The 24957-nt window shown below is 36.4% G+C and overlaps 1 protein-coding gene across 1 annotated transcript in view; it reads left to right on the top strand.

Annotated features, from left to right (window-relative positions):
• Positions 1 to 9454, top strand: part of LOC149789213 (conserved oligomeric Golgi complex subunit 6-like) — a 63669-nt gene extending 54215 nt beyond the window's left edge. Inside the window, exons 18-19 of the mRNA XM_089975379.1 lie at positions 468 to 547; positions 2808 to 9454. Coding sequence (XP_089831505.1) covers positions 468 to 547; positions 2808 to 2955 — 228 coding nt within the window. The 3' untranslated portion in view covers positions 2956 to 9454. The remainder of the gene's footprint in view (positions 1 to 467; positions 548 to 2807) is intronic.
• Positions 9455 to 24957: the final 15503 nt, after the last annotated feature.

Raw genomic sequence — 24957 nt, 5'->3', positions numbered from 1 at the left:
TTCCTAAATGCCATTTGGGATTGAAAACATCAAGTGTTTTCCATATGCCAAATGGGATCGAAAGATAATAGCCTTTCCCAGATGCCAAATGGAATTGAAATATTATTCATCGTAAACTATTTGAAACCTTTCCTTAATGCCATTTGGGATTGAAAACTTCAAGCCTTTCCAAATGCCTATACTGAGATTGAAAACCTTCCCAAGTGACTTGACCATTCTTTGCACAGAGCAGACAGTGTATGATTCTTTTATGACTCAGTTATTAAGTACATAAACTTTCTACCAAATAGAAGCAGAAGGATGTTTTTGAAGAAACATAAGAACTGTACTCAAGCAGCACATGTTCAGATGTTTTTATACATAAGCCACATTGTTGTGCATGTCTAACTAGCTACAACTGGCCTGAACATGTAATACAGAATAATTACCCAGTACAACTGCTTGAAATGCTTTCTTCTTTATTTCAGAATAAGTTTGATAGTTATTTAGCAAGTCCTGACAGTTTGGTTCTTCCACAATGTAGTATTATCCTCAGTTCTAGAAACAGGTAAGGAGAATTTTTTGCATAATGGATCCTATTAATTGGATGCATTTGACTCCTAAGTTTCTGTTTTAAACTTTGGTAAAAATGGATGCAACTTCATTCATCCATTCATTCATTTTAATCCCACCCATTAATCGGTCCATTCTAAAACTTCATGAAGCAATTTAAAGAAAGGAAAAGAAATTGAGGGAAAGTTGTTACAAATTTAATTAGATAACATAATTTACACAGTTGATATATTCATCAATCTGATTAAAATCTAGATCTACTTATATTTAAGTAGATAAGACAGATTCTGATAAAGGATCATATATTGGTGTCCTTGGGAATTCCCTGTCTGCTTATTTCTATCAAATATGACAGGTACTGATAAAAGATCATATTCTGGTGACCTTGGGAATTCCCTCTCTGCTTATTTCTATTATATATGATGCATTGATAAAAGATCATATTCTGGTGACCTTGGGAATTCTCTGTCTGCTTATTTCTATTAGATATGGATGCATTGATAACAGATTATATTCTGGTGACCTTGGGAATTCCATTTCTTATTTATATTAGATATAACAGGCACTGATAAAGGATTATATTCTTTTGACCTTGGGAATTCCCTTTCTTTTTTATATTAGATATGACAGGCACTGATAAAGGTTCATATTCTGGTGACATTGGAAATTCCCTGTCTGCTTATTTCTAGTACATATGAATTCATTGATAAAAGATCATATGCTGGTGACCTTGGGAATTCCCTGTCCATTTATTTCTAGTACATACGAATACATTGATAAGGATCATATTCTGTTGATCTTGGGAATTTCATTGTCTGCTTAAACAGTCAAATTTTGTATTAGGGAGCACTAACATTAGACATTTTATGTTTTTGACTTTTATAAATGTGAAAGCTGTAATTTGATTGGTCAATCGAAATTGTTATCAAATCTGTCAGATTTATATTATGTCAGGGATCTTGATTTTAATTAGAATGTTATTGACATTGAAACTGACTTTCTTTTAACTTTAAATTTGTTTACTAATGCCTGAAATAACCTAAATGTGAATGTTAACCAAGAAGTGTTAAACAGATGAACAAAGGTAATGCCATGTGCTCTTACCACTAGTGTGTAGGATCATGAAAATCAATATTAAAATGATGGATATTTGCTTCTGCTGTCATTGGTATGTTACATTGAAAATCCAACTTGATTGTCCAGTTTGATCCATTTTGGAATAAATAGTAACTCATTGTATAGAAACACAAACTGATAATAGAAATTAAAGTGCTGTTATGATTTTTTTAATTGGAAACTATCCCATCATGTTAGTATTGGGCTCCCTTCATATACCAGTGTCAATAATTGCAATATTTACTGATGGTAAATCTTCAAAATAAAGGCCATACATAACATAATCACTCACCTAGTATATTACTTGCCCTTTAGAGATTATTCTTAGCTTGTCATTCACTTGTGTCACCTTTACATGCATCTACATAAATGTAAACCCCACAATACAGAACCATTAGTATACTGGAATACCCTCACAATCAAAATTCTTTTGAGGTCATGAATTTTTCCTCATTTAATATCATAATTTTTTTCTCCGATCAATGAAAACTAGACTCCAAATACTGAAAAAACATTTTGATCCCAAATTAAAGTTTTTGTTTTTTTTTAAAAAAAAAACAAGATTAATCCAAAACTCACTTCAAACTTGCTGGAACAGATTAACTATGGTCAGCAAGTACTGTAGTAGGCATATCTGTGACACACATACTGAAAAAATGCCCCAAGGGCACACGCATTTAAAACACTACTTCATGTGAGCAAGTACAGATAAGGGCTGACAATAAGCTAATCTGAAGCTTTGGTAACATAAAAGTGCCAGCTTTTAAGGTAAACTATTACTAAATAAATGCATGTAAGTCATTTAAGGAAGATTATGTTTATTTGCTTATTATCTGATTGTGATTGTTGCTGTTTATTTGTGTACATTAACAATAGAACATCTTTATTTTCTTTTTAAAATAAAAGTATCAGAATTTTATTAACCAGGCATGTGGCCTCAGTTGTGATGCTTTACCAATTGAGACCATTAAAAAGTCAAATTCATTCAATTGATTTTTAATGGTTAAAAATCGTTCAAAAATTTAACACAAAAGTACAGTGTGTTATGTTTAGTAGATTTATCCTGTGCATACACAAAAATCAAACAATTAAAATAATTTTTTGAATGATATCATTAATTTGTTTACATTTCATTACAGAGAAACTGTAAAGAAAAGATCTATTGACCTTGTATGCCAGGCTTACCAGTTGATGTATGATGCCATTTGTAATCCTATCAATGAATACAGAGATTGCCAAGCCATTGTACCAAGGACTCCAGACCAGGTGGTCAAGCTATTATCATAATATATTGCATAAATAGAAATACCATGGCATGTGATCTTTTTCTATTTTGCTCTTGTGAATTAAGTGGAACGTTGTCTGCAAAAGAAGAAAGACATAAAAGAAAGAATTACTTGTTGAGATGTAATGAACATTAGCTGTTCCATATCTTTGGCATTTACATGCAGATCAGGCCCATCAAAATGGGTTTTAATCACTGGAGAGTACATCAGTCTGAGCGAACATTTATCCACATAACCTGAACTCCATCCACATAATGTGATCATGTTTTATATGACATTTTAGGACGATAAGTAAATGGCAGTGTAATTTCTCTTTCTGGATGCATTTCTCTGGAGTTAAGGTAGTGCAGGTCAAAGGTCACAATTTCAAAAGTAATGTGGACTCTTCCTTGTAGCCTGAACTCAATGTACGCTGAGTGAAGACAGGTGATCGGACTGCAGATTTTGATTGCATTGTCAGATTAACCAAGTTGCTGCTTATTGTTATGAATCGTGATTGATGATGGTCTTCCCTGATAGCAGTCATACATGTATCAGTAACCAACAAAATCTTCCTATACCAGTTTTACATCACTGCCAATTGTGTAGCTTGTCAGCTTCTGAGCATGCCTACAAACTTTTCTTATCTGTTTCTGTCTACTTATGTCTCAAGAACTTCTTTCTATTAATATATGTGTGTGTGAGAGAGAAGTATGTTCGCTCTTGAGAAACATGTTTGTTTTAAACATGTTACAGACATTTCATGTCAAAACTGCATTTATTTTTCCTTTTAGAGAGAGAGAGAATGCCAAAGGTAGAAAATGCACAATGGTCCAGTGCATTCATAATTACTTTTTAAAAAAACATCTAATTGGCATTAATTTATCCATCATTCAATTATAATTCAATACATGAAAAAACTTTTAAATTAGTAAATATTCTATGATTGATGTCACTGGTCTTTTAACGCCGAAACATTATCTTTTAGGAAAATATTTATCCACTGTAGAATAAAATGAAAGTAAATTAAATGAACAAAAAAGAAAATCATCATGAATATAATTCAGTCTGAAGTGGTCAGTGGAAGCAGTAGATTTTCTGGTAGTAGACATGTGGTTAGAGATAGATCATACATTGATGTTGCTCTGGTTGTTCCAGTGGCAGTGCATAGTGGATATGTTAGAGCTGGATTACAGATATATGTATGGCTGAATTGTGTATGGTTGAAAGCCATACAGATACCATATTGACATTTGCTGACAAATCAAGTGGGTGAAAATGACAAATTTTCATTTTTCTGTATGTCATTTGTAATAACTGTGCCTGACACAGATGTAGATGTTGGAAATGTAACACACCACTGCTTCAAATCCTGTGCAGCCAGATTTGATGTCGCATTGTCAGTGAGGTGCTTTGATTATCAGAGTTGACCATAGTAGTTTGCCTCAGGTGTGTTGCAGATTTCCATAGAGATCTTAACATTGATTTCATTTTTGAATGCTTTTATTTTAGCCTCATTTTTTTAATTCTGTTGTGTACATTTATTTGTAGCATGTCTGAGTCTCAAATGACAGTTTTGACACAAGCATTTTGAGGTGTCTCTCCATATGGCTTGGTAAATTTTCCTCCAAGTTAGAAAGTTTGTATTCCTTTCATTGCAGATCTCACTTCTTTTAGCTCTGTTCCATACCTGTTGGATTGTTGTAAGGACATTCAGTAGGATTAGCAGCCTTCAGACATATGATTAACAGTTGCCTTTCTGACAGTGATGAAATTCACTTCTCAGTAAATTTTAAGGGCGGCTACTTCACATCATTCACATAATGCAGAAACACTGAAAGTTCTCTGCCTTTAAGTCAACATAGGTGACCTCTGCATCTAGATAGCATACATAAAGGGCATCTAGTCCAAAGTTTGTAGATATGCAGTGTTACTGTAGAGGTATTTTCAGAGTTCATCAGAATTCATTTTTAAAAAATTCCATGTGGTCAGGGTAATCAGAAAGCGTCATTCTTTTCCATAATAATCAAGTGAACCTTTAGGTCCACATATTCCTTTATGTCACTTTTGCAAATGGACACCTTAGAAAAAGAGACATCATGATGGATGGCAAAAGGGACCAGCAGTACACAGGTGATGACTTACATCCTTTACTAATTGTTGGATTAAAACATGTTGAAGATAAAGAAGGCATAGGACAGGTGCCTGGCCAACATTATCAAAAGATTTGTTGTGGCTTTACCATCTTTCAGAATGATATGGCAGTGATTCTAAACCTTACAAATATGGTAGAGAAGCCCCTAATCAAACTGTCAGATCAGGACGGATTATACATTGAGTTAATGAAAAATGGAAGACATAAATTTCATATAGAAAAATGAGACAGAGACAACAAGAATTTACAAGTGTCTATGTAAGTAAATCAAACTGTTTAGCATGGTTTAATAAGTGGTAATTGGTCACAGAAAATGGAGAGTCCAAAATGCAGCTAGTTCACAGATGCTATAATGATTTATACCCAAGCTTTTCATGATGTTCTGCATACAAAACATCCCTACACTTTAAAGCTTTCTAAGAATGTGGATTTACCCTTCTTGGCATTGTAAACCTCAAGTATATATAAACAAATAAGGCAAATTAGTGGGCATTCTCAGAACATATGCTATTTACACCCTCTGCAGTCATGCTATAAATAGATTCTAGAAAGATTTCATTTGCTCCCAGTACCCACCATATGACTAATAGTTGCCTACTATCAGGGAAGAACAACATCTTCAGCCACAATTCATAACAGTAAGTGGCAACCAGGTAAACTGGACAATGCAGTTGTAATCCACTGTAGGTGGATGAGCAGATGATAATGAAGGTTTCAGATCTCCAGAGTTGATGGGGCAAAACTGAAAAGTGCTGATATCTTTGATGGTTTCCTTCTCTAGTCTGAAGTTTCAATGGTTGTCAAAGCTATAATTGACACAAAAAGTAGATCCATGTAGCTTGAATAAAGAAATACTTTGATATCTTGGATTAACTTATAACAACATATCCCACTTTGCAGAGAATGGTGTAACGTGTTGCTCCAATCATTGCCAGGTAAAATCAGTGTACTTGTGCTGCACTTGATACGACAATTAAAGGAAGTAGTAGCGTAGATCCATCTGTTTTTATCTCAATTGGCTTTAAGGTGAGAAAGCTTATTGCTTGACCATGTGTCTGTCATGCTTTGTCCATCAGCTGTTGTCCATGTGTTGTGCAAATGCTTACCATGCTGGTTTCCCTATTTCTGATCCAGTTTCCATTTGGAAGATAGATTTCTGACCCGATTTTGATCAAATTTACAATATGGGTTTGTAGAATCCAGAGATTGAACAGAATCGATAATGAGAAATCCACACATTTTGATGTGTAATCATGTATCTGATTGACTGAGCTTTTAATCACTCTGGAGGCTGTATTTTTATATATTTGATTTTCACTAAACTTAGAATGTCATTAATATCTCATACATGTTCAGTAATGAGTGAGATTTGTGCATACTTTTGAGATGTGCTGGCATCTTATTATCTGAATTTATTCCCACTCTGCAAGTTGTATTTTTTTTTCTGATTCAAATCATACTTAAAATATTAGCTTATATCTTAGAAGGATTATATGGTGAGTGAGCTCCTTGCATATTAATCATGTAATCTTGCATCTGATTGGCTGAGATTATTTCTACTCTAGAAGCCATATTTGTGGTCAGATTTTGATGAAATGTGGAATACCTACTGCTGTCATCAGGATCTTAGATTGTTTCTGTAATGGGTTACATATGTGCATATTAATGTGGTGATCTTGCATTTGATTGAATGGGCTTCTTACTACTCTCAAAGTACTTTTTTGATCTTTTGCTCTTATTATGATCAGTCTTGGGTGACTTCATTATGAGCATGAAACTGCATATTAAGTATATTCATTCTTCAAAATAATTTTTATCTAGATATAGTTTCAAAAATAAAGAATATTTGTCAGGAGAGTCTATCCTGAAACTAGATTTAAACACATTACATACCTCTATTTAATCCTTTGTAATTGATCACTGAGTACATTTTGCAGGCACAGTGTCAATTATACTGAACCAAAATGCACAAAAAGGCAATAATAAGCTGGTAACCTCTTTTGTTAGATTTGTGAGGTAAAGTTGTATGCAAAAGACAATATACCAGATTTATGCACTTGTTACACCACGATTATAATGCCGTCATTTTGAAAATCCTTATTAACAGTTAACCGTTCCAACTTTAAAAGATTAGCAATCATTGACACAATTGACTCTAAGGTTTGTATTGTTTATTTGTTGTGAAAACCTGCACAGTTCTCAAAAATGTCATAATCAGAGATTTTCTTGGCCTACTTTCATTGTACTGATACTGTCTTAAATTGTTTGTTTGTGGATTTTTAATATCTAATAAATGGGGGAAATATGGTCTTTGTATTTTTCTCTTATTAAGTTATTTGCTTATTTCTGACCAGTTAATTCTGTAACTGTAAATGTCTATATTTATTGAGGTCACTCCTTCTGTTTATTAAGTTGATCCAATTATTATTTATGTTATGGGTGACCTAGATTTAGCTGTATATAAATTGAGCGAGTGTTATCATGGCTGACTTTGCAATGTATGGACATGATTAGTGTTATAAACTTTATTATATGAATGCATGTAATAATTGAACAAGATTATGAATAAAAAGCAAAATATATGTACAATTATTATGTATTATTTTCCTTATTCAATTTCAACCTTGAAAACTGGTATTACTGTGAGACAACCTGTCTTGAGCAAAGATATTTTTTGGGCAAAAGGGGTGCTTTCTCAAAACATCTTTTTTGTACTTTTGTGTTTTTTATGCTCCTCCACAAATTTGGAGCATATTGTTATTATTGCCCATTGGTTCATTTGTTTGTGTATTTCATGTTGTCTTTGTGTTCCACTGAGGTCAGTTTGACAACAGAGGTACAATACATACTCAGTTATAAGTCATGTCCAGCTGCAGAATGCATAGACCCAGATCAGCATGCATGCTGGTAGATCAGAGTCTAAGCAGTTTGTAAGGAATATTCAGTAGAACAAACAATATTGACTTAATTTGATGGTGTATTATGCAACAGTAGATCAGGGTCTGTGTTGTTTGCAGTTGAACCTGACTTACAGATGAGTACATACAGTATTTATGTGCCAGTTATTATTTATATCTCTTGTTTTCATTGCCGTTTTAATTCAAACATGCACAGAAGTTCAGATTTATTATTACAGCGCTGTAGAGCTTTTTTATTTTATTTAATAGTATCATGGCATATGGAAATTTGCTAACAAATTATTGGCCAAAATTTGCTAGTTAAAGCCCCCAGATGCAAAGTGTTTTTTTCCCCTAGAAACAAAAAAATAACTTTCATAATTTTAGGAGCAACTTGTGAAACTTTTCAGTTTCTTTCCAAAATTTGCATGTGATATGAAAATACAGAATGCTGAAAATCTTCTAATTAAGCGATCAAGGAAAGTGGTGTTGATTGGCAAGTTGTTTGAACTTAAGGTTAAGTTTTCTGTCCTTTGAAGGCAAAGGAAATAATAAAATTTGGTTATTTTAGGCACTGGTGAATTATAAGTCAAGCTTTTACTGTATTTGTCAGATGCTCTGGTAAAGTGTAACCCTATTGGTGAAGAGGTTAACTTCTGTGGAAAATTTTTGCAATAAGAAACCATGAGAAAGAAATATAAGCACATTAGAAACTATAGTTTTGATGAGTTCACTTGATTTTAGGGTTCAATTTTCATGCTTTGTATAGTCGTACAGTAAACCCATTTCATTCTTATATAGTAAAGATGGTATGTTGACCAAAGTAAGACAGCAGTTCATGCAGTTTCATGTACTGCTGTCTTGTAAATTCAAACTCACTGAACCGTAAGGTATTCATATGAACCAACATGTTCCCCTATGTCTGTTGATACCAGCTTAGTCTTTATGAATGTGAACTAACATGTATTTTCTATCCTTGCTTACATTTATTTGTCACATGTTTATAAATGTGAGGTAACCTGTATCCTCTCTCCTTGTCTACATTAATTTGTCAGTGTTTATAAATGTAAGGCATAATACTGTTGTTGACCAGTATTTGTTCATAATAGTTTGTTTTATATGAGGCAGAATAATTTAATTATGTACTGTATTAGCAACATCATATAAAAACTTTTGTTTTTCTTCGTGCTGTTCAATAACTAGGCCTTTAGCAATTAGACTGTGATAACTTGTTTTCAGTCTTTGAGAACTAGGCCTTTAGCAGTTAGACTGATAACTTGTTATCAGTCTTCAAGAACTAGGCCTTTAGCAGTTAGACTGTGGACTGTGATAACTTGTTATCACTCTTCAAGAACTAGGCCATTAGCAATTAAGCTTGGTCACATGTGCATCTTTAGTTGTACATTTAAAGCAGTTGGTCATCATTATTAACATTTTTTCTTAATTATATACATACTAAGTGGTAATTCATTAATATATATATATATATATATATATATATATATATATATATATATATATATATATATATACATACATATGTACAGTGAAAAATAAAGCAATCAATCAGAATGTTTTATTGTTTATTATTTCTGGTATTACTTATCTTAGCACTTCATACAAATGCATCATGGTATATGACCATAAATCCATAAATACGTTTTCACCTGAAATAAATTTCCCAGACTAAAGTAAGACCACCTATTTATAGTAATCAGATTTCATATCCTCCAGTTTTCTTATATTTCTTTTGATATAATGACCATCTGCCAAATGTGTTCAGCAGGCACAGTTTTTATTTCCATGGTCATTGAAACGCTGACAGTCTTAATGATTATTTATCTGGTCAGTCAGTATTGAAACAAACCATCCTCAGTCTCATTAACCTATCCACCCATGTAAATAAATTATACCTGTTGTGTTTTTCATCTTTTATTGCACCTGCATAACTTACCTGTATAGAAAAACCACCTGTCTATAATCACTTCCCACCATTGGTCACTACACATAAGTTTGTATCTATATAAAACTGTCCTGCGACTCCAATTGTTTGTTCTTGACTTTAGATCAGAAGAAATTATGCAAATACTTCTGAGAAATGAGACACTGACTAATGGTCATAAAGTTTACTGGACTGTTCTTAATGAAGGCCAAGTGGCATTTCTTTAATAGCCAAAGATCCACATTTGTAAATGCCCATTTAAGAAAAAAGTTTGAATGATGTAAAATATTAGTTTTGTATAAATACTTTTATTTGCATGAAAATAACAAAGTGTGCTTTGGAATATTATTTAAGTGATGAATAAGTATTGTCCATATTATTTCATACACTGTCAATCAATAAAAGATAATAATATGTTGTTTAATTTTTGAAAAGAGTAAACTATTTTTTGTGTTAAAAGTCTGCAAATTCTAGGAGCATATGAAAACAATAATTATGCTATTTACTATACTTGTCTGCCCATATTTTAGACTGACAAATTGTTTAATTGCTATGGGCAAATTAAACCAATCTATTTTAGTTGTTGACAGAAATTGATTTTGTTAAGAAATTGACTCTATACCAGAAATTCTTTGGCTTTGTCAGAAATTAACTCTGTGACAGCAAGTGTCCACATTTGTTGGAAATCAATTGAGTATCAGAAAATGCCAGCAGAAATCAGCTCTATAAAATAAATTGTCTAACTTAGTGAGAAATCAACTTGATTGTAAATAGTGTGGGGCAGAAATCGATTATATGATAGAATTTGACTTTGCATGAAGTCAACACTATAACAAATTGTCTAGCTTTATCAGAAATCAAGTTATCTTTATATTTTGACTTTGATTTTATTAGAAATGAAGTTAATGACATAAATGAATTTGATTAGAAGTCATGTAATTGACAGAATTGTCTTTGTCAAAAATCAACTTTTGTTAGATATCAACTCAGTAGTAGTAATTTTCTGACTTTGTAAGAAATCATCAATGTGACAGTAATTGTTGATATTTTTAAGTTGAGCTGACCACATGGTATTTCAGTTTGATTATTTTAGATCCTTTTAGCACAGATCATCATATCATTAGGATCTGTTGATATCCTTTCAGCACAGATCATATCATTAGGATATGTTGATATCCTTTCAGCACAGATCATCATATTAAGATTTGTTGATATCCTTTCAGCACAGATCATCATATCATTAGAATCTGTTGATATTGTTTCAGCACAGATCATCATATTAAGATTTGTTGATATCCTTTCAGCACAGATCATCATGTATGGATTTGTTGATATCCTTTCAGCACAGATCATCATATCATTGGGATCTGTTGATATACTTTTAGCACAGATCATCATATCATTGGGATCTGTTGATATCCTTTCAGCACAGATCATCATATCATTGGGATCTATTTATATCCTTTCAGCACAGATCATCATAATAGTTGCATCTGTTTTTAATCAAATAAAGATTTGGGTTACCTTTTTTATTTGCAAAACATCTGAATTAACAAATATCAAAGCAGTATGTGTTATCAAGTGTACTGAAATTCATGACTCACTAATTTGAAAAAAAGAAACAAACTGATCCATAGGAACATTTCTCCATCTACTATTTTTATTGCCACATAACATCACAATACCATGACTTTCAAAACTACAGTTGTTTTTTCAAATGTTACCCAGTCATACTATTTTAGGACCACTACTACTACCTTGCTAATCCAGCCCTCCCATGCTAAAACTGTTTAGGACACATGGTACTAATTATATGGAAGAACTGTGAATCAGTCTAGAAATGGGTGAACAAATAATAGAATATTTACGGGTTTGGTGGTCCATATTTGGTTAATAATGAAAATTAAAATTTTAGTAAAAATATCTTTTGAGAGCTTATCCTATATGTAATTTTAAAAAAAATATAGACAAATTTCTACTGATGCAATTTTAGTATTTTTACAGGCTTGACTCAGGAGTACTCAATAATAAAAGTAGCACTGGATTCATTTGGTGCAGAATTAATAACATGTGTTTCATCACATGTAAATAAACAAAATGCCGTGGCTCATATGGTGTTCTCCACACATAAGCTTGCACCAAGGTTAGATGTGCATGGAGAATTATAGGTCTCATCATTAGCACCCAGAAATGCTAAGTTACTGAATTTTGAATATGATAGTGTTTCCATATCTTTACTATTGGAGTTGAATTAGTACTGTGAGTCCTATATGCGACCTATACCATAATAGGAACTTGTTGTTTCCATGGTTACCATGTGCATCCAGAGTATCATTTTGGTAGTTTTTGCATATGACAATCATAATGGAGTCTTTTTTTTTCATGGTTTGCATGTGATTTTGGAGGAAAAAGTCTATACAAAAGACAGATGGGAATGGTTTTATACACTGGACAGTGGCAGTAGATAGCTCAGGCCATGGGGAAAAGAGCATAGTATGGCCTGATGGCAGAATTTTCATATTTTGGTGCCCACAGATTCGCCTATATGGTTAAATACCATTTAACACATGCAACAATTCCCCAAAAGAGGGTGGGGGAAGATTTTAAATGTAAGCCACTTATGTCACAATCACTTATATATCAATACTGATCATTTAACTTTAGAGACACATTCAGCAGATCAAAGCAGAGAACATTGTAAAAATCAAGGACTGTGCACAAAACTGCACATGCTGCATTGCCTCAACCTGTAAATTGCATTATTATATGTCGAGTCACATTGAATATCAATTATATCTGTCTTATTTCTTATCACAGAATTAAACTCCTTGACACCTTTTCTATGTTCAGCATGTTTCTCATATTGGTACATTCAATTCTTTGGCAAACAGTATTGGAACTTTTCTGCATCCCTTTTATTGAGGGAGCAGGGAGGGACATTTTCACTTAAAAGAATAGTTTTCAACCCTTCATTCCCAATAGAATTCTGCAAAAGTCCTATCTGTGTTGCATTATTTACACAGGCAGTTTTTCTTCCCCAACCTCTCTTTGGCATCTCTTCACACAGTTGAAACATTCTTGATGTATAACTGCAAGTCCCATGATAGAAAACCTTTAGAGTCAGGGTGTTGAAACTGGTGCTCTCGGAACACATTATGCCACATCTCAGCATTTTTTCCTGTGTGCACTAAGTGATACATGTTTTGTTCACCAGATATGTTGTTGTGAATAGATGAAAACAAGCTTCATGTCAGAAATATGGTTTCACATTTGAAACAAAAGTTATATATAAAGCCAACATTGCTCTGCACTTACTATCAAGTAATAGTAAGGAATCATTTAGCTGTAAATTAGAGCTTGCTACTTGGTTTGCCAAATCAAGGTGTATTCCCTCCCCTTTGTAATTGAGTGATTGCAAGGTTTGCTTTATTTCTCTTTTTTCAATAATTTATGCATTTTATTCAGCTTTATATTAAAAAGTAAGTAATTTAACACTGCTTATAGTGAAGAGTAGCCACAGTAATCATTCTGAGACTTTTTCTTTACTTTTTATGAGTTTTGGGTAAATGTAGGTATAGATTTATGTATTAGACAACTTTAATATGCAATTCAATTCTATTGCTTAAATTTTACAAGTAGTTTATGCATTTTATTCAGCTTTATATTAAAAAGTAAGTAATTTAACACTGCTTATAGTGAAGAGTAGCCACAGTAATCATTCTGGGACTTTTTCTTAACTTTTTATGAGTTTTGGGTAAATGTAGGTATAGATTTATGTATTAGACAACTTTAATATGCAATTCAATTCTATTGCTTAAATTTAGCAAGTAGTTTATGCAGTGATAAGTTTTATCAGTGTCTGAATATTGCATAGAAACATGGACTTGTCTTGGCATTGCAATGTTTTTCACATATTTCTCCACCTCCAGCTTACTTATTAGCTTCAGCCACAGCAGTTTATACATAGGCTTTCCGTCTCCAACATCAATGTCAACATTGTAGGAACTTTGGATAGCTTTTTCAAATTTGTCACTTGTTGTCCTTATGTGACAGACCTCAAGTGGCTGTGTCTTTTGGGTTGATGCACATTTTCCTACTTGTTGTGGGGAACATTACCAGGCTTGAAGAAATTACTCTATATATTCTTTGCTTCCTCACCCTTCCCCATTGATTTATACTAAAAAGTAGCACTCTGTTATTTAATTCTTCAGTATAATAAAGCTTATGGAAATTTTCTTTGGCTTTCATACCTTTTTATTAAGATTTGGGGGTGATGAATCACATGTGATGATAGTTTAAATAAGTTTGGAATGTCAGCATCTCTTGATGCTTCATGGGTGTGTGTCTTTGTTTTAGTCACAAAAGGGCAATGGCCTCTTATCATTATTTGTTTTGTTTGACTGATATGAATAGGAATGCACTGCATATTATTTCTGTGAGAGCAAGAAAAGAAATGCAATTTTGAAATTTAAAACATTTAAAACTTGTCTTATAGCCAGTGAGAGATGAAAATACAATGTGTCATGTAATTTGATACCCTGTGATGTCATACTTGCTGATGTCAGCATGCTTGTGTTTCTTTTGTGTAGCATGCATGCCATAGAAAGATAACATGAAGATACAAAGGCAGAAAACAATTATTTTAATAACAAAAATAAGCCACTAATAAGTACAATACAATACAGCAACATGTAATGCGGATGCAATTTAGCTATAGACATTGGTATCACATAAAATGATATTGCACTATTATCCATGCACAAGCATGGCCAATTCTTTCTTACAATTATGCTCCAATATCAATGAGTAAAATACAACTTTTTCTATGTAAAAAAAATCTGGTTATAGGACACATGGTACTAATTATACGGAAGAACTGTGAACCAGTCTAGAAATGGGTGAAGAAATAATAGAGTATTTATGGGTTTGGTGGTCCATAATTGGTTAATAATGAAAATTAAAATTTTAGTAAAAATTTCTTTTGAAAGCTTATCCTATATGTAATTTTAAAAAAATATAGACACATTTCTACTGATGCAATATTAGTATTTTTACAGGCTTGACTCGGGAGTACTCAATGAAAGTAGCACCGGATTCATTTGGTGCTTAATCAGTAACATGTTTCATGCACATGTAAATAAACAAAATGCCGCGGCTCGTATGGTGTTCTCCACACATAAGCTTGCACCAAGGTTAGATGTGCATGGAGAATTATAGGTAGTTAAGTTATTGAATTTTGAATATGATAGTGTTTCCATATGTTTACTGTTGGAGTTTAATTATTACCATAAGTCCTTTTGCTAAAAAGCTAAAAGTTATCAGCCCACCTAGGTGGCAGTTAGAGTGATTTCCCCTTGATAATGGGATTGGTGCCAAATCTGGCTTGAGCTAGTAGCATGCTCTCTGCAGGCAGAATGACCTCGCAAAATCCATACAAGCAGTTTGGAAGATTTCTGCCTCACAACAAGTTAGAGGTGTTCTTCAAAGAGAAATATACTGCATCTATAATATCCAGCTTTTCATTGACAAGAAAATCATTCAGGACAGGACCGTCATTGACATGGACATCTCCGAGAAAACGTTCCGGGAGGACACTTGTGAGACTATGCCAAATGTAGAGACTCTAAGAACATTATCCAGTGTCCCTTGGACACCACACCTCCGTTACAAAAATATGTTGTACCGTGACTAGTTTACATTCTACTTTGACCGTTTTGATGTGTATTTTTGTCGATGTACTTAACAATTTGGCTTTTATGTATTTGTATCTTTCGTGTTCAGTTTTAAAAAGGTCTGAAATAAACGTGTCCTGAAAAAATATAAAAACTTTTGTCTTCTCTGTGTCCCTGTGTTCATTTCAAAGTGACATCCTTTTTACTATGGCTACCTCTGTTGTCTCTGCTTCGTCTTTCTCCACTTTCAATGTCATCGACGAAAATTTAGATGGTGCTGGTTGGGAAGCCTTGTATCTTCGTGATCCTTTTAACATGTTAATTGCTGGACCGAGCGGTTCAGGCAAAACCAAATTTGTCAAACGTTTGATCGAACATGAAAATCATTTGATCGATCGTCCACCACAACGTATCGTGTGGTGTTACAACGAGTGGCAATCGGCGTACAGCCTCATGCGAGAAAGTCAAGGCGATTCCATCGTGTTTGCGGAAGGCATTCCTGGCGAAGACGACATGTTAGGGTGTTAGGGGAAGACGAAGAAGAAATCAAACTGTGGTTTACGCGTAAAGGGCATCATCGTAATGTCAGTGTCATTTACTTCACCCAAAATTTGTTTCAACAATGTAAAGCCCATCGCGCGATTAGTCTCAATGATCATTGTGTGGTCTTGTTTAAAAGCCCTAGAGATAACTCGCAAGTGTTAGCTAAACAGTTATTAACTCCTTGGCTGATTCGTGAGTACAACGATGCCACTCAAACCCCTCACGCCTATTTACCGTGGATTTAAATCCCACGATTATTTGCGATTTCGTTTTACCACTGGTGTCAAGACAGAGGGCCTGTCGTGTACACGTCCCCGTCGACTAAAAAAAAATCTATAAAAAGCTCGGAAACTTTTGGTTTCTCTTGCACCTCGTCAACATGACGTCCCTTCAGTCTCATTTTCCCGTCAAATTGATTCATGCCTTGTACGGCATCAGGTGCGAAACAAAAAATCCACAAATACACGCTTTTGTCTTAGAAGCCAGTCTCAAAGAAGTCTTACGATAGTTTATTGTGACAGCATGCCAATTACTTCAAGGCATCATTCATATCCCACATCAAACCAAACGCTTTTCTGAGAGAAACAAAGTAGCCTTGACGCAACTGGCAGATCTCCACATATACACACAAACCAAAAAGCAAATCGTTTTCAAACCTGGAGGTAGCGGTTCTCTATGAGGTGTCATCATTCGCTCATTCTTAAAATGAAATCCCAATGCCGCCAAAGTCCTCCCCAAGACAAAAGCCAAGCGTACCTAGAAGAAAAAGAGCAGTGGTGTCAAGACCAGGTCACAGCCCCAGAAAAAGGAAAGTCTCCAGAAAAAATAAAAGTCTCAAGAAAAGACCCCAGAAAACAGCTTCCATCCACAAGAGAGTCACTCCGACCAGGACGCAACCTTACATTCCCAGGCAACGACATGCAGCGACCATATTTCCAGTAGCTTCCGATTCTTCCACTTCTCCATTGCTGGCGATGCCAGCCAAACCCAATTTCACACGCGTCTTTCCTAATTTGATGAAAAAATGGAAACCCGTGTCTCCAGAAACTTTTCCTCCTGTGGTGACACCCTCCTCCTCTTTAGCTGCAGTGGCAGCTATTAACAATGTACCTGCCCCAAAAATCAAGGTCCAAGAGAGATTGGGTATGTTACATAGTTTACTGGATTTATCCAAGCAAGAACTTTCCCGATGTAGTCCGTTACGAACCCCTCAAAGTCGAGTGATGCCTGCCATGAAAATGATACGACGGAAGGACAATAAGTGTCGACGGATTCCACTATAAAAAAAGACCTGGGATAAACGATGGATATCAGTGTGTTTGTGCTCCTGAGCGCAAAAAAGATGTCGCCTGCCAGAAGTGCACGTCGTCATCATCATCGTTCTCCTGTCCAAAACAGAAAAGGAAAAAGAAAAAGACAGTCTCGTCATTTGACCCCGCATCCGAACAAACGCTATGCCAAGCATCGACCTCAACCCCAGAAAAGACTCCATCGTCCAAAGAAAAAGAGGAACGACCAAAGGGGAGGATTGTTTGGTGACATAGAAAAAATGTCACATTTTTGACGAAGCGATTGTCAAAGAGTTCATCATAAAGACTTGTTACAAACCCTTCGACCTACTCCAAAAAAAAAAAAAGATTAAAGGGTGTGTGCCAAGTCATTGACGTCAGTGTATTTTTGTGTGTGTGCCCTGGAACTAACAAGTATGTCATCCCCGCCCCCCCCCCCCCCCCCCCCCCCCGCCGAAACCATCCCTCTTGTACAGCGAAAGGAAAGAAAAGGAAAGGACTACCTCATCGTTTACCAAACATTGGGATGTATTGTCCGTTCTGTCCAAAGCCCCTCCACCCATGCGAAAACAACTCATTCAAACCGCCTCCAAAGATGTCGTCAATACAGTGTGTGAATGTTGCCTGAATGTCTTGAAAGGACTGATAACTTTGTCTCAACATCAGAAAGAATGATTAGCCAAGCATCGACATGTTCTTCGCCAAATGGTCCAAAAGAAAATACCTATCCATTTTCTGCACCTGTTGTTGGCACCCTTGCTGAAAGAAATATTGGGAACAATGATTGAATCACTCATAACGGGGGTTGCTTCACAAATGGGTCAAAAATAAAAAAGGATCAAGAAGATAAAAGGGACCTCTTGGGTCAAAAGATTTCAGACATGACCTTTAGAATATGATGGACGAAAACTGACTTTAGTATCTTACAAACGATGGATGAAATTCCATCCTTGGTAAGAACAACGGACCGAGCATACCCCCCCCCCCCCATCAATCCTCATTTGGCCAAGATGTTTCAGTTACAACACAAATTGCAATTGTTGATGGATCGCAGTGATTTGTCAGAAACGCAAAAATCGCAACGGTACGGTCAAGTGTTGCAACGACTTCGACTTTCACCAGAAAGCTTTAGACGAAACAGCTCGACCGACTCTAAAAGATTTTAAGACCCTGATGAAACCACCGCCGACACCACCATCAGTGAGCAAGACAAACGCAGCCCCACGGATGCCTGAGGAGGAAGAGGCACGATAAGTCTTTCAAAGCCCATCAGCGGCTCCCAACCCGAGTAAGACTGCAGCGTCCTTGTTGGCCCCTTTCCCCAACATCTCCAAGAGAAGAACTCAAAGCTTGGGTTAAAAAGATGAAGTCTACTCCTCCTTCGACAGAAGTAAAAAAGGAAAGAAGGGAAACCAGAAGTGAAAAAAGAAAGCAAGACAAAACCCATCCCATTACCGCCACCACCACTACCCTCGACTTCTACTCCCGTGGCACGTCGGACACGTAAAGCCGTTTCCAAACCATCACCTCACCCCATCCAGAGTAGCATCAGTAAAGAGTGTGTGACTTAATAATGAGAGAGAGTCCTGATAGAGAATTTGTTATCCAGCACTTACAACAATCCATACTATCCTGAGGGATACGGAGGACTTTAGAAATTGTATCGTGCTGCCAAAACCCGACTGAAAAGTGTCAGTTTACTTCAAGTGTAACGACTGTTACAAGAAGAACAAACCATGTACCTTACACAAACCCGTTCGACGAAAATTTGCCAAAAATCTCACCGGAGTGGAGGGCATCGATCATCAATGGCAAGCCGATTTAGCCGATGTCTCTCATTTGGCCAGCTACAATCGTGGCTACAAATATTTGTTTTGTGTCATCGACGACTTTTCCAAATTTGCCTGGGCCGTACCATTGACTTCCAAATCGAGCACTGAGTTAGTGCGAACCCTAAAACTGGTGTTGAAACAATGTGGTCGTCACCCTCTTCGATGGCAAACCGACAAAGAAACCAAATTTCTGAACAAAGCTTTCCAAAAAGAATTAAAGAAACGAGACATTCGTGTTTTCACCAACTAGAATCCCGAAACCAAAGCCAGCATCGTGGAACGTTTTAAACGTACCTTGAAAGAAATGCGTGTGAAAATATTTTACGCATCAACACACTCTCAAGTGCATTGACATCTTACCGCACCTGGTCAAAGCGTACAACCAATCTTACCATCGGAGCATCGCATGTGCACCCCAAGAAGAGACTCCGGCAACAAAGTGACCGTCTTTGAGCGCCTGTTTGGTACGTCACCCGTTTGTGGATGTCCCGAAGAAAGGTAGAGTGTTGACGACGGGATATTGGATGCGCACTGACAAAACGAAATGCACTTTCGACAAAGGTTACTTACCCAACTGGGCCACCTAATTGTTTCGTGTCACTGGATCATTTAGTGGTCGTCATCCTGCCTTCTATAAATTGAAAGACATAAACGTGGGAGTGTTCAAAGGAACGTTCTACTTGCCCGAGTTAAAAGGTGTGACCAAAAATAGAAGACGAAGTGTACGACATCGAAAACGTGCTCGGTCAAAGAACCCGTAAAGTGGGAAAACGTGTCAAAGAAGTCAGAGTACGTTGGAAAGGATATACTCCCAGTTTTGATCCTTGGATCGACGCTTCGCAAGTCATCGACTATGAAAAGAAGTGACCATCATGCCCTTCATCACAGTCTCAACCACTACAGTTACCACTCCTTCTCCAAGTTCTTCTCTGCAAGATCTACAAAAGCAACCCTTGTGGGTGTGGTGTGGACTCTGTGTGCCTAAAACGGAAATCGTCTTTTTCTGCCAAATCTTTGTGGTGTATCATGTCATCGGTGCTGCCATTGCCAATCTGAGTTTGCAACAAGGAGGCAAACAGTTGTGGGCCATTTTACTGAGCAGTGGCATCGGTTACCATTTCCACGATCCTTCTCTGAAATAGTCTAACGGGAATAACGGGAGTCCTGCGCCAAACGACTGTCACCCTCCCAATAGTCACCATCAAAACAACAACAACAACCACAAAAATCCTCTTTTGGCCACTTCTCTGACCTCTAGTGACCCCTCGGACAGCAGAACTCTGGAATTATGAATAACCAATTTTACTTAACTTTACCCAGTGATAGTTCCATGGGTGTGATTCCCCACAATACTTTGTGCTGCTTCACGGTCAAATTACCTCAGTCCATCCAATTTAATCACGAAGCCTATTGGGAAGTAGCTTTGGTCGAAATAATTCACCCTACACATATTAAAAATATCACTGAAAATCAAAATATTTTTGAGTTCGAAATTCTGAAAGATCAAGTGCAACAATACTTTAATGAAAACGAAACTGTAGATGTCTCTATGAAACGACCAGTGTCCCCTGATACTTCACGGTACATCTATATGTTGAAAATTCCTGCAGGCTATTATATTAGCGGTCAACATCTGGTGGACTTTTGCCAAGTTATTTCGTTACTCTGTAGAACTGAGCCACGGAGTAAATTTGATCTTTGTGTTCTCTGATGTGGTGGAGTATAATGTAGTGGGACACACAGCCGCGCCGTTACTACGAATCATTCCTTTCAAAGCGGATTCTGCCACGACCAATGACGAGGAAGGTGTAAACACCTATCACGTTCACCAAGGATTTGTACATCCTCACTATTAGCCCGTCAGTAAGCTGTATTTCGACAGTGTAAACATTGGTATAAAAGAAGATCTGGGACAAAATATTCAATTATCCAACGGGAAAGTTACGGTGAAACTCCATTTTCGAAAACGATTCTCCAACGAATTGTAAGTCATGTATCCTGAGTACCGAGGAGTCGCTCTACAGCTAGAACATGGTTTAGGAGATATGTTGAAATCGGCCTTTCGTTCGGCAGCCCATGTTTTGAAGTCGATGGTGACACGAGGATTTCACGCCTTGAAAGATGCCACTTTGACGCAAGCAAGGAATTTCTCCAAAATGTCATCATCGACAAACAAAACCCCAAAGAAACTTTCTTGAGAGCAGGCAAAAATGTCTTGCTTCAAACTTGAAAGTTATTTTGGATCGGCGAGAAACTCCTACAAATGCACTGTATGATTTCCAGTCAGGCATTCATGCTTCCCTGACACCACGGCAAGGACAAGGCAGAAAGAGACGACGAAGACACCTCTCCAGAGGACTTCACACACACAGAGCTATAAAAAGACAAAGTAAAGAAGAACCGCAAGAGAATTAGATGTTTTTGATTATTAAATAAAAGAAGAAAATATGATGCACGCAGAGCCTTGAGAATGTTCCAAGTCGTAACTGGATATGTTTGCCATGCCACTCACTATGATGACGATGCAAGAATCCCAATGGGTAGAATTTTATCCCATCTCCTCTCTGACGACCTCAGCCCCCATAGAATTTGAAATCAAAGGACAGCTGGAAGATTACATCCATGTGAATAGCAGTTACTTGTACCTGAAAGTCAAAGTTATCAAAACGGACATCACAGCTCCGGGAGCCGATGTAGCCCCCGTCAACAATATCATTAATTTCTAGTTCAGAAAAGTGGATTTGTAGCAAACTAGTCATCAGCAGCATGAATACTTACCATAAACGAGTGTACATCGAAAATCTCTTGACGTACGGAAAAGATTCCAAGAACACTCATATAGATGCTTGTGTCGTATGGGAACCTGACATAGCATACGAGGACAAGTTTAAGACACAGCCGTGACAGAAGCTGACTATCATCATACTGTGGGTTTTTGTGACCGTCGAAAGAAAATTCTGCAAGGACGTAGTTTAGATCTGATGGATCGTTTGCGTTTGGAAATGTGGATATCTGCCTGAGATTGAATCACAGTAGTACCGTTTTCCATTTGATGGCTCATGCCAACGAGTACAAAACCAACATCTAAGAAGCCAGACTCTACGTGCGACACGTGAGTGTTACCTAAAGTGGGAAACGACATCATTCACCCTTTGAGCAGAAAGAACGCCAAGTATCCGATATGACGCGTGGAATTGAAGACCTTTACCGTTGCTGCTAGACTCCTATCCAGGAACGAAGATCATATGTTCCAAGGGCAGTTACCCAAACGTTTAGTCATTGGTATCATCAGCAACGAAGCTCTCAGCGGAGCCTTCGCTGCCAATCCTTTAATGCAGATAAAGAGCCATCCTCTGGGCTAATCCTAGTTTTAGTTCCGTCTTTGAGTATTACATGGTTATTGTTTTATATCCATTCCTCAATCCGTGTACCTCGCTTGTTTAGGCGGGTTCCTCCTCAACGTTTGCTATGTGCGTTGAAATCGCCACAAATTATATACTCATTTGCAGAGCTAGATATTTGGTCATAGTTGAGGCGGGAAACAGTGTAAGTTCTTCCCTGGTCGTAAATATTGAAAATTTATATTGTCAGCTGGACTGTGTGGATGAGTACCGAGTGGAAATTTAGGGTTATTGGGTATCTTTCGTCAGTCTGAGGGCTGGCCAAATGTTGAATTTGAGAGTGAGTCATTAACAAAGATAGGCAGGCCCCTCTCCTTATTTTCGTTATCCCTCATAACGAATTTACTGGTTGAGTAGGCAGGGATTTTTGGTAAGTATTTGGATGTCTGATGTAGTAGAGTTTCTTGAATGCAAATAATATCTGGTTTTTGTTTGGTCTTCTTAAGTTTAATAAGGAGTTCAGGTTTGTTCATATTTAGTCCCATACTTTTACATTGCCAGATTACAAGACAGTATTTCTTAATTTTATCCATTTTAATTTTCATAAGTTATTTAATTGATTTGTTCCGAAAGTTTATTGGATGGAAACAAGATTTTTTCCCAAAATAAATCCATGAGTAGTTTGAAAAAGAAGATACATAGTATGTGGATTGTTTGGGTGAGGACTGCAATACCCACCGATAAATCCCTTAAGTAATAAATGATAGTGATATTTGTGAAGGCTTCCAAGTTAGTTTGATTGATAGTTACTGGGATGGATCAGTACCGCTTATGATGCCCAATGCTTGTATTGCCACGAACAGGCCACCGTTGATGGGTAATTAGATAATGGTAATAATTCCTGTCTACTCTGGACATTTCATGTCAAGTTCATCTACTGGACTCAGTGCGAGCAAGGAAGTGGTACCTAATGAAGGGCGAGCCGTTGTGTCTAGGGAGTTCATGCCTTATCTTACCTTCAAATATATATATATTAGCATGGATATTTTCGTCCTTGTTAAAGTTGACTATCAGTTCCGAATATCGGAAATAACCCCACACCAACGAATATGCTTCCCATATAGGCTCACGAAGTTAGGACAGTCGCCACAAATTATGCTTATGAGCGAAACTGTTGTCTGATAATAGTCATGCTGTTGGATGGCGATCCGTGTACATGTCTCCATTTTTTTATTAGAGATCTTTCATCCTAAAAGACTGAGATTGCTGTGATGGAATCGTTATCCGTGATTCAAAGGGTTATCTTTCATGTCGTACAAATGCTTCATAAAGACGCGGAATCATGACTTCCGCTGCATTTGCAGGAGGGACAGTTTTTCAGTTTCAAAGCCGCTCCCTGACATAAGGAGTCTATTTTCCAGGAAGTTATCTAGAAGCTGTTTTACATACCTTAGGGGACTGGAGATGGTCTTTCGGGGTAAGGGGATGTATCTCCCTCCAAAAACGTGTATATTCTCCTAAGGTATTATGATTGGATAACGTATTTGAATAATAAACCAAACTTTTTTTCTAGTAAAATTTGTTTCTATGATAATATACTTACCTTATCAGAATATACATACACCCTCCCAGCTTCCCTGCAGTCATTTCCATGTAAAGAGCGTGCCGTCCACTCCAGTAGTAACTTACGATTTCGAGGGATTTACATTACTCTATCGTACTGCCACCTAGGTGGGGAGAAAGTTGTAGCCTTTTAGCTGAAACGTTTTAACCTTTGAAGGCTGAATTGGCGAGGTAGTAGTTCTCCTAAGGTATTGTGATTGGGTAAGTATTATCAAAGAAACATATTTTACAGGGGAAACAAACGGTTTTATGTATATATGATGTTAGATATGTTTAATACAGACAAATCTGACATACTTGATTAAATTACTGCTATTCCAATTACCTGTTTGGTGGTTTCTTGAAGAAGGCAACAGGGTATCTTTTCTTAAATAGGGTCATACAGTCATGTTAATTTTATTAAAACTTCATGGAACTCATCAACGACAAATAATTTTTGTTTTGATCATCAATGTTTGTAAAACACAATGTATTGCAATCCTTTCCTTAGTTTCAGATGAAATTATATGGGTAACCATAAACATCCTCCACTGCATCTCAACTTAGAAAGGTCACTGCAACCTCAGTAGTAATCTTTGTAACAAGGCAGTCCAAAACGTATATAAATGATCAACGTCTATTATAATCCTACAGCCTGAATTGAATACACATTCAGGAAAACGATTCTTTAATTTAATGACATTTATAGACAAAGATCATGCTTGAAATACAGGTAATCGTGGTGGTTAGC

Source organism: Sinohyriopsis cumingii, chromosome 11 (genome assembly GCF_028554795.1).
Source record: "Sinohyriopsis cumingii isolate HCF-2022 chromosome 11, ASM2855479v2, whole genome shotgun sequence".
Lineage (NCBI taxonomy): Eukaryota > Metazoa > Mollusca > Bivalvia > Unionida > Unionidae > Sinohyriopsis > Sinohyriopsis cumingii.
This window is presented reverse-complemented; position numbering and strand designations above follow the sequence as displayed.